The sequence below is a fragment of the Falco naumanni genome, chromosome 9 (assembly GCF_017639655.2).
Source record: "Falco naumanni isolate bFalNau1 chromosome 9, bFalNau1.pat, whole genome shotgun sequence".
Taxonomy (NCBI): Eukaryota; Metazoa; Chordata; class Aves; order Falconiformes; family Falconidae; genus Falco; species Falco naumanni.
The window spans coordinates 5915005-5925444 of NC_054062.1; the positions used below are offsets into that span (position 1 = coordinate 5915005).

The following is a 10440-nucleotide window of genomic DNA, read 5'->3' on the forward strand; positions in this document are numbered from 1 at the left end:
TCCCAAAACGCTCTTCCTCCCCAGGGGCTGCATTGTCCACTGCCTGTGGCCACCTGGGGTTAGGTTAGAAGTGCAAAAATCATTGGAAAATAACCAAAACCAACCATTAAAAGCAAGGCCATTTCCAGCTTTTGTGCTCAGAAAGCCCAGGGGCTGCAAGACCATCTCAGCTTCTCCACCAGCCCCTCGCTGTCACCCGGCTGCACAACAACCCCATGGCAAGTGGCAGGAGAGATGTCCCCAGTGTCCTGCCTGCCAGGGACACCAGCCAAGCGCAGGGCTGGTGCTGGTTGTGCCTGGCTCCGCTCCCGTTTTGTATACATTGGCTGCACACTGCTGCAGTTGAGGGCTGGTGACCGTTTCAGGTCCAGTAGCCCAGCAGTGCTACCACTGTCCCTTCACACACGCTGCCAGTGCTTGGCAGACCATGGGTCCCTGTCACTGCCCCCTTCTCTGGAATAGGGGGACCCAGCACCCTGCCCCCAGCCAGGCTGCACCCCCCTCTGCCCCATCCCCCCGCTGCAATGCCTCCTCCTGCAGTTTTGGGTTCCACAGGGAACAGCAGAGCCTGGCCCCAGGGCCAGCAGCAGGAGAGGCTGCTCCAAGCATCCGCTCTGCAAGAACAGCTCAGGTGGCCTCTGCTGAGCGATGGAGGGGTCCCCCAAGGCACAGGGCTCAACACCAGCCCTGCCTTGGCCAAGGGGTGTAAATCAGGCTGCCCAGCCAGCATACCAAGACCATTCCGACAATGAAGTGATGGAGGGGCAGATAAACTCCTTCAGAGACCGGCCACTGGCTGGGAGCAGCAGTGACATGCACAGAGGCACACTGCCAGGGCCAGGCTTCAGAGCTTGGTTCTGGTGCTGACGGGATGCGGTGGAGCCAGGGTGGGAGCACAGAGGCAAGGACCTGGGGCTAGGAACAGGGAGCCAGGGGTCTTTGTCACCCTCCACGATGGAAAGCTGAGACCCAAGGTGCTGGGCTGAGCACAGAGCCCTGCTGGCACCTTTGTATGGAGTCGTGCCCTGGGTAGGGATGGGCCCTTCCCCCCACCCACCCTTGAGTATTTGGGGACAAATGAAGACAGAGGAAAAGCGACGTTCCTGGTGCTTCTGCTCCCATAGCTGGAGCTCCCTGGATTGGGCTCTGCTGGGAACATCTCAGCACTGACTCTTTTATGGCAGGTGACACCAAGTGGCAGAATTGTGCATGGGCAGTGTGCGTGGTGTGGGTGTTGTGTACAGCGTGGGTGCTGTGCATGGGGTGAGTGCTGTGCACAGGGCGGGTGCTGGACTCCTTTGGCTCCAGCACTGGCACCCAGTGCAGGGGACGGCCAAGCACCAGGACTATCAAGGGGGCACAAGATCACTGATGACCCCAGGGAGGCACAGGCTGGGGTCCCTGCCGAGCCCTGAGGGGCAGCCAGTGGTGCCGGATGCTGGGATATTGCAAGAGCTCATAAACCACATGGAAAAGAGATGCAGAAATTGGGCTTTGAGGAAGGACTGCAAGAGCTGCCCAGGCAAGGCCAAGCCCTGCCCAAGAACTGTACCAGTATCACCCTGGTGCACCCCAGACCTCCCCATCTGGCCTCTGTTAAACCCACACCCAGCTGTTGGGGATCTCACCCTTGCACCCCATGTGTGGGGTCAGGCAGCGAAAGCCGTCCTGGCAGCAAAGGCATGACCTGCAATGACAGCGGAGGAGCTTGTGTACAGGCTGTGCATGGGTGTGCAGGCAAGGAGGTGAGGAGAAGGTCCAGCAGGAAAAAAACAAACCTGGCACAAGTCACAGAGCACAGGGGCGAGCAGGAGCTTCCATGGACTCAGCTCTTCTCTCATACTGGAGTAAAGTAGTTGGTGGACAGATAAATCCAAAGAGCTGAAGCAATGTGTTGTGGCATCCTAACAAATCTGTCAACCTCAATTTCAACTGTCCAGCTACCCTGACACCAAAATTTCTCATGTAAAGGCCAACAGAACAAACACTTAAAGTAATCCAGCAGGACAGGTGACTTCTCCCCAACTCACCCCCACTGTAGGCAGGGTTTGGCTTGGGTTAACCCAAGGCTTACCAACAAATATGACCAAGACCTGCAGCCCAGCAAGGCCAACAGAGTGTTGTTTAATAGGCATGAAGCTTTCAGATGATCCCCAGAGCATTTCCGCATTGTTGCGGTGTGCCAGGTCCCTGTGGCTGCTGCCTGGGGGATGCTCGGCGGAAGTGTCCCTGCTGTGGATCCACGCTCATGGAGAAGCAGGGCATGAGCAAGCCCTGGGCCAAGGACCAGGGAACATCCATGATGGCTGGACCAAATTTCTGAGTTGTCAGAGGGGCAGGTGGGCATAACGAGGGGGCAGGGGCATCTTCATCCCCGCTGTTGCACTCCAGATCCCAGCAGGATGGACAACAAGCCCTGAGCAAGCTGAAGTCCTTTCCAGGCTGCCAACACAGCCACAGCACCACTGTCCACACATAGGTCTGAGGCATGGTGCAGGGTCCCCAGAAATGGTCCCAGACTGCACCCCAGAAGCTCTGCCAGCAGCCCCATCCTTGTGCTCAGCTCTCAAAGGCTGCCATCATCCCACAGCACAGGCACGGCTGGCAGCAGCCACGCTGGGGGAACAGCGCCGGAGGCACCGTGTCTTGGCACAGCCCCACTGGCTGCTGAGTAACCACCTTCTCTTTGCATGAGCCCTTGGTGGCTGAGTCAGGCTGGGACCTGCTGGCCACCCGGGGATGCTCCTTGTCAGCCTTGACAGCAAGGAAGGTGGCCAGGTCAAGGTCGAGTGTGGCAACGCCGCCACGCGGCATGGGTGTATTTTGGCGGCACTGTGGGCAAGGGATCCAGCGCTGCTCGTTGGCAACAGTGTCGAGGCGTTTCAGGCAGTCTTGGCAGAAGGTATGGCCGCAGTAGAGCCGGCGCGGCAGCCGGCCACACAGGTCGTAGGAGGAGTAACAGATGATGCACTCAAACCGCTGGCTGCCCCGGCTCGGCGTGCATGAGTGTGCCCTGACACATGGCCCTGTGTCCTCTGCCCGGGGGCTGCCACCAGCCTGGGACATGCTGGGGAGGGGAGGGTGAAAGGAGCCATCAGCCTCATGGCTGGAGAGGGTGTCCAGGTGTGGGATGCCACCTCCGAGAGCATCCAATGTGAGAGAGATGGAGACCAGTCCCATGTGATGGCTTTCCAGGGGCATCAGGCTGCCCAGCACCCCTGCCCGCTGCCTGCCTGCCCCGTGGCCAGCCCTGCCTGGAAGAGCAGGACCCTGCCACTGCCGTGGGTCCTCCCTGCATCCATGGGGAATGCGTTTTCTCTGGTGCCATGCTGAATCCCTCCTGGGAGCTCCGCCAGCCCATTGGGAATAAGGGTCTGGGTTAGTGGGGAACACGGGGTGGGCAGGAGAATGTTGGCTGGGTGGGCTGGGCAGCAGCCACAGCCCTGCCCCTCACCAGCTCTGGGCTCTGCCAGGCCACCATGGCATGGCTGTCAGCAGCACGGGATGGGCATGCAGGCTCATGGGGAGGAGCTGAGGGGTCCAGCCCCATCTCAAGTGGGGACTGGTATCCACAAGCATGTTTGCAAACCCCTCCCAGAGGCCACCAAGACCCCGCTCCCTCTCTATGGGTGACCTCAGGCATTTTGGTGTACATGGGTGGCCCTCTGCTCCCCTCCTCCCAGTTCCCCCATCCCTACCTGTTCCGAGATGCTCCCCCAGGGCCTCAGAGGAGGTGGCAGAATGGCTGTGCTGTCCCAGGGAGCTGCAGCTGTCCCGTGGGGAGCATTGGGGGCCCAAGTCACCAGCAGCTCCCCAGCAGGGTCCCAGCAGCTGCTGGTGGCAGTGGTAGTGGGAATGGGCTCACCTTTCAGGGACAGGCACGCTATCGGATCTGCTGCCAGGAAGCCAAGCCTGGGAGATTGGGTTACAAGCACCCGGATAACAAAGACCTCTGAAATCTAAGCCCCAGGAGCAGTCATTAATGGTCCATCTCTGCTTTATTAGCGAAGAAATCATCCCTGTGAAGCCAAGGAACTCTGGGCTTCACCATGGCGGAGAGGGCTTGGACATCGGCTGTACCTGGGCAGCAGTGGTGGAGTCTTCCACATCCTCAGCCACACCCCCTAGCCAAAAACATCTGGGCAGATGTTGGCCAGCGGTGACACCCTATCGCACTCCAGCCCACACATCCCTGGGTGGTCCAGGCTGTGGGGACGGCTGCAACCAGAGCAGGAGGGCTCAGCAAGGCTCAAGGGGGTGGTAGGGTTGGGGCTGGCACAGGGACAACAAGGCTCCAGCCTGGTCCAAGCTGTCAGTGCCCATGTGTGGGGTGGAGGTCCTCATCTGCTGCCTGGGGGTGACCGCTGCCACAGACACAGCCGTGACCTGCCCCTGCTCTTCCAGCTGGAGCTGCAGGCTGTCACGGTAGGGGCCGAGTTACCCCGGGCTCTGCTCAGGTATAATCATGCTCATCACCAGACTGGGGAGAACCCAGCACCCCTCGGTGATACCTGCAAGGTTCTTGACAATGCATGACCCTGGGGAGGTGACAACACCAGAGTGGTGGCAGACTCAGTCCCTGCAGCTGCCAGCCCCTTGCACAGCCCGTGGTCCAGCACCAGTGCCGCAGGCTCTGCACAGGGGGTGATCCCAGCAGGGGCAGATTTAAAACAGGGAGTGCAGTAGGGGGACATATCCTGAACCCAAAGTTCCTGGAGGAGAAAAACACATCCTGGAGCCAGGGCAGGACTGCCAGGACACTCAGCAGCATTTCTGCGTGGGAGCAGGAGAGGGCAGCAGCTCCTGCTCCAGGCAGGAGCAGGCAGCAATGCAGGCAGGGAGAAAGGCAGCGCTGGCCTGTGCTGGCTGCTTACTAAACATTTCAGCAGCCCTCAGGCCACGTTTCCAGCACTCTTCTGGAGCAAGAATTGAGGGCTTTGGAAACCAGGGGACTCCCAGGGCCACCAAGCTCCACAGAAACACTCTACCCCTTGATGCTGGTGCTTGGGAGCAAGGCAGCAAAGCCAGCCGCACAGCTCCTGCCGGGGCACAGTGGCCATATCCTGACACAGGATCCTGATACGCCCTCTGCCACAGGTTTTTCCAGGCAGTGTACATGGGGTGACTGTGCCCATGGGCCCTCAGGTGAGGGGATGGCACCCCATGGCAGGGCTTTGCTCTCCCCTTGCCAGGCTGGCAGCAGGCAAGGGATGGCAGGATGGCCAGCTTGGGATGGGGCTGTGCTGGGGACCTCGGTTTTGGCCAAACACACTGACCAAGGTGTAGGCAAGGGTCATGTGCCCTGGGTAGATGAGGAACCAGCTGTGTGGGATTCCCACTGTGCCCTGGCATCTCAGGGTACCACCCTGCATGCCTGCGGGGTGGGTGGCAGCACCCTGGATGACAGCAGCCAGGGCAGAGCTGGTGGCTGGATGGGCACAGCGTGTTCCCTCCAGGGCTGTGTGCCCAGGGATATGCAGGCAACTGGATATGCCCCAAAGCTGGCAAGAAGCCATTCTCCCACCCAAAGCATGGTGGTGGTCTGGCACACCTGCCACACAGGGAGGTGTGGAGCAGGCAGACATCAGTCCCTTTGGGCCATAGGAAGCTCTGCCCAAAAAGACTATATGGGTGAGAGGGATGAGCTTGGCTCCGTGCACAACGGGGGTACCACTGGCACTGCCCAGGGGCAGTCACTCTGCCTCAGCTGCCTCTCCTTGCAGAAATGTGCAAACACACACGCATGCACCTGCTTCCTACCTCACTCCACTCCCTGCCCATCCCCTGCCCATCAGCCCTCATGTTGCCCTCCCACATGCCAGCACAGCTGCGTCCTGTTGATGCCTTGTGCCCAGCTGCCCTTGGCCACTTCTGCCTATTGCAATCAAGCCCCTGGTGTGGGGCTGTGCACTCCCGTGCACCCGCCCTGCAACCCACAGGCAGGTCTTGGGGGGGGGAGCCCTTGGTGACATGGGCTGTGCATCTGCCAAGCTGTGCAGGGTGACAGCAAGGGGCACGCTGCCCGAAACCAGCTTTTAGCCCCAGCTGGGCTCCATGACCCCTGCTGAAACACTTGAATCCAGGCCCACAGGAAAGGTGTATCTGCAATCACCAGCAACAGGCATGGGCAAGAAATGTCTTTTCCTGTTCCGAGGAGTCATCTCTGAGAGCTGCAGGGACCTTCGGCACAGCAGGGCAGGGAGCGGCACCTTCAGGGGCGTGCGAAGGTCTGATCTAGACGAGCCAGGGCCATGCATCACCACCCACACTCCAGATGCAGGAGGTGGCAATCACCCAGCACAAACCTCCACACCCTGAGCACCTTTCAAAGGTGAAACACACCCAGGGAGCACCCACGGGACCCTGCACACAGCTGCCTGTGTCACCAAGAACCCTGTCAAGGTCTGGAGCAGCATCTTGTGCCCGCCCCTGCTCACACCCCCGGCTTTCCTGCTGCCTCCAGCTTAATCATTGCCTGGGTGTCTGGCAGGCAGCGCTCTGCCCAGCCTCTACCGCCTTGTTTGCTGTTGCCCCAAGGTTAGGCAGGGCAAAGAGCAGCGGTGACACACGGCACTGCCAGCAGATGCTGCACCCTGCCAATGCCCTGCCCAGGCCAGACCAGCACATCCCTTGCCCCTCACCCCCCCGTGAGCTCCCCCGCCAGCCCCACAGCTCTGCCGAAGGCACCACACACCCCTCAGGAACAGTCTTCCCTCTCCAAACAGTGTCTATCCCCACAGAGCACGTCAGACCCCCCGGGGCACTGGGTTTCTGCCAAGCCAACATGGTGATGCCACGTCCCTGCCCAGCCGTGCGGTGGGTGGGCTCTGTGTCAGGGCAGGGCTGGCGTCGCGGCCATGAAAGCAAACAAGGGGTGGATCTGCCCGTCCCCATGCCAGCACTGCCCGCAGTCCAGGCACGGCAAACAACAGTGCTCCTTGTGCAGGGCAGGCAGCATGGTGCTGTGTCCCTGCCAACCTCCTGCAAGCGGCACACACCCCCGGCCACACACCGGCATGGGACCTGGGCCAGGCGGAGGAGCTGGGGTAGGGGGGGGTGGTAAACTGGCAGGGCTCTGCCCTGCACCTCTGCCAAACCACTGCCACCCCAGCCAAGAGGCACCCAGCAGCGGTGGGATTTCGAGGGCCGTGGGCTTCCAGGCAGTGGTGGGTTCCTGGTGGTGGTGGGCTCCCAGGGGTGGTGGGCTTCAAGTGCTGGACTCCCAGTGCTTGTGGGCTCCCAGGGGGTCACAGCCAGCTGGGGCAGTGCCACAAAGCCCACCCAGCTGGCCCAGCCAGGAACCTACCCCTTTCCCAGCCCCCCTGCACACCGCCCAAAGCTGGACTCTCTTTTTCCAAAAGACAGGACAGTCATCCTGCTTGGCAGGGTCAGGCTGAGCATCGGCCAGCATTCCCAGGCAGGCAGGAGCAGGCTGTACTGGGAACGCCTGTGCGAGGGGAGCGTTGGGCCCAGGCTGGCAGCAGGGCAGCAGGCAGCAGTGAGCTGAAGAGCTCAATGTGCCACGGCTGCTGTCTCAAGTCAGCAGTGCAACAGTTAAGCCTGGTTTTGAGGGGAGGCAGAGGGCTGTGTGCCTCCTGCACTGCCCTTACACAAACCACAGGGACAAGCAAGAAGTAACATGGGAATCCGGGAAAGCCCAAGATGGAGGGAAGAGGCATACCTTGGCAGGGGAGCAGATGGCTTTAATTTTATTTGCAGCACCTTGAAGTCATCTGCTAACACAGGCACTCTTTCCAGGCCCCTGCCCTGCAGACCAGGCAGTTCCTGCAGTAGCTGCGGTGCTTACGCAGCCAGCACGGCTGCCCGTGGGACGCCAACACAACGGCAGGCTTGTTCCAGCCCGGCGACGCCAGCCCCAGCCAAAAACCTAGCCTGGAGCCACCCCAGCACGCTGTGAAGAGGCCAGCAGGCTCCTCACTCGCCTTCCTCAATGCCCAGGGGGTTGCAGAAGGCGAATGATGGGGATCTGCATCCCAGACAGGGTGCCCCAGTGCTATCCCACCGCTGGAGCTGGGCCAGCCCTCCACACTGGACCTGGCCCCAGCGCAGTGTGGAGCCCCACGCCAGGATGTGGCTGGGGTGAGGGGCTGTGCCCAGCACCCTGCAAGGTACACACTGGCAGGAGCAACCAGATGGGGCCAGGGGTTTCCTGCCGCTGGGATGTTAACACCCACCCATACCCATGCCGTGCCATCAGGTGCTGCCCTGGAGTGCTGCCCAGCACTCTGCCAAGCTTTGTCCTTTCTGTCTCCTTCCCTCTGTCCCATGGGCAGTGTGGCAAGGAGGAGTGGTACCTAGCTGGAGCTTGGCGCAGAGTGCTGCAGCACCCTCATGATGCCATGCATCGGGGGGCCACTCAGTTCTGGGGAGGTGGGTTCCCATCCCAGCTGGGGGCACGTCCCTGGCTCCTCTCCACCGCTCCAAGACAGTGCTGATGATGCCCCCTGCCACACACACAGGGTTGCCATCATCCAAACCTATCCTCTGGCAGGCGGGCAATGCCTGGATGTTCCCCAGAGTCAGAGGCTTTCCAGCAAGGGCAGACTGGCAGAGTCAGTGTACGGGATTGCAGGCTCAGAGTGTTGCCCTGTCCCCAGTGTAGGCACTTCTCGGTGGCATCTGCATTGGCACGCATCATCCTCAAGGCTCCTGGGCTTCAGCAGGGCAGGGAGGACCTGTCCTCTCCCACACCCCACCCTGCGCTCTCAGGACCTGGCAGGGGCCCATCACTGGTGTATCTGGCTGCAAAGCTCACGGGTGAAAAGCAACAGCAAAGTCCAACCAGTGCCACCTCCCAGCTGCCGGCTCTGCTGGGTGCTGGGGCAGCTCTCCGGGGTGCCCAGGCCAGGCAGCCATGTCCCCACAGGTGGCCCCTGGCCCCATCTCATGGTCAGCATGCCCTGTGGGTGCAGTGAGGGCCCTTAGGAGACAACACAGCAGCACTTTCTGCAGCAGGGGCGGCACTTGCAGCAGCTGCATTCCCCACTGGCCCCGCATTCCCCACTGGCCGCCTGCTCCTGGCCCTTGGGTGGCTTGTCCAGAGCAACAGTGTAGAAGGAGTTGGGTGATTCCTTGTTGAGCATCCTCAGGCTGGCATAGGGGTTGTAGGGATGGGACCAGGACTTTTCTGTGGAAATGGTCGGGCTGTTCCAGCTGCCAGTGGAGTCTGCCTGCTCCTCCACGCTGTAGGTGGGCACAGCTGCAGGGTTGGCAATGACAATGGGCTCGTCCTTCAGGTAGTGAGTGATGAAGCTTTGCTGGAACTGGTCCCGCGGGATGTTGACGCTGGCATAGGGGTTTTCCAGACTGACGCCACGATCCATCTCCTTGCGCCTTGTCAGCATGCGCGGCCTGGCTGGCATTGCCCACCTCCTGTGAGACAGACAGCCTTAACCTGCGGTGTGGGGGGTGTCAGTGCTGGAGTCGTCCTCACAGCATGGGGAAGGGACCCCCCGCAGCCCCCCCTGGTTTGGAGCAGGGTGCAGAGCTGTGGTCCCCCCTCCCTCCCAGCCCAAAGGCATTGTGCCATGCCATCCATACACTTTGGCCGTGTGTCCCTTACAGCAGAACCAGCAGAAGAGGGTGACACCCTAGCAGGGAGACATGGGGGTAGGCAGGGTGATGGGGGTCGGGCGGGGTGGGGGGGTGTCCTGGGTGGGAGACAGGGTGCAGGTACAGCAGTGGGGTAGGAGCTTCTGGGGAGAGACTGGTCTCAGAGGTGGCGGGCAGGCACTGAGGAAAGGAGGGGGGGGGAAGGGGATGCAGAGGGAGGACGGAACAGGACAGGGGCAGTAGGGAGAGGGGCAGGGGACGGGCAGGCGTGGGGAAGGGGAATCGGGTCGGGGGGGCAGGAGAAGAGAGCCGGCAGGGCGCGGGGCGGGCCGGGCAGGCAGAGCGGCAAGGGAAGGGGCAGGGGGAGCGGGCGGGGGGTCGCTGCCGGCACTCACCGACCGCACGGCTCCGGCCGGCTGCGGGGCCGCTCTGCCGCCGGCTGCGCTTCCTCCTGCACCGACCGCCTCGCCCCGCCCCGGCACCGACGGCACCGCACCGCCCCGGCATCGGCACCGGACCCACCGCCCCGCCCCGGCATCGGCACCGGACCCACCGCCCCGCCCCGGCATCGGCACCGGACCCACCGCACCGCCCCGGCATCGGCACCGAACCCACCGCACCGCCCCAGCACCGGCACCCACTGCCCCGCCCCGGCACCCACGGCACCGGCACCCACCGCACCGGCCACTGGCGCCGGTCAGGGGGCACAAGGAACTCGCAGCAGTACCAGGCACCGGGCAGGGGGGCACTGGGCACAAGGAACTGGGCGCCAGCACCAGGCAGGGGGGCACTGGCATCGGCACTGTACACGGATGCTGGGCACTGCACCAGCACTGGACAGAAGCACTGGGCACTTGACGGGCAAAG

The 10440-nt window shown here is 62.0% G+C and overlaps 2 protein-coding genes across 2 annotated transcripts; both read right to left on the reverse strand.

The window, feature by feature from the left end:
* Positions 1-2211: 2211 nt before the first annotated feature.
* Positions 2212-3812, reverse strand: RNF224 (ring finger protein 224). Its single transcript, XM_040607584.1, has 2 exons — positions 3699-3812; positions 2212-3067 (listed from the first exon to the last, which is right to left on the reverse strand). Exon 2 carries the CDS (start codon positions 3064-3066, stop codon positions 2560-2562), a length of 507 nt encoding a protein of 168 aa, XP_040463518.1. The 5' UTR covers position 3067; positions 3699-3812; the 3' UTR covers positions 2212-2559.
* A 3840-nt stretch (positions 3813-7652) lies between these two features.
* On the reverse strand, positions 7653-10065 carry CYSRT1 (cysteine rich tail 1). Its single transcript, XM_040607763.1, has 2 exons — positions 9969-10065; positions 7653-9393 (listed from the first exon to the last, which is right to left on the reverse strand). The coding sequence occupies exon 2, from the start codon at positions 9381-9383 to the stop codon at positions 8943-8945; it is 441 nt and encodes a 146-aa protein (XP_040463697.1). The 5' UTR covers positions 9384-9393; positions 9969-10065; the 3' UTR covers positions 7653-8942.
* Between the last annotated feature and the right edge of the window lie 375 nt (positions 10066-10440).

Bases quoted from the DNA above. Each gene is read 5' to 3' on its own strand.
- RNF224 (XM_040607584.1), bottom strand. From the start codon at position 3,066: ATGTCCCAGGCTGGTGGCAGCCCCCGGGCAGAGGACACAGGGCCATGT.
- CYSRT1 (XM_040607763.1), bottom strand. From the start codon at position 9,383: ATGCCAGCCAGGCCGCGCATGCTGACAAGGCGCAAGGAGATGGATCGT.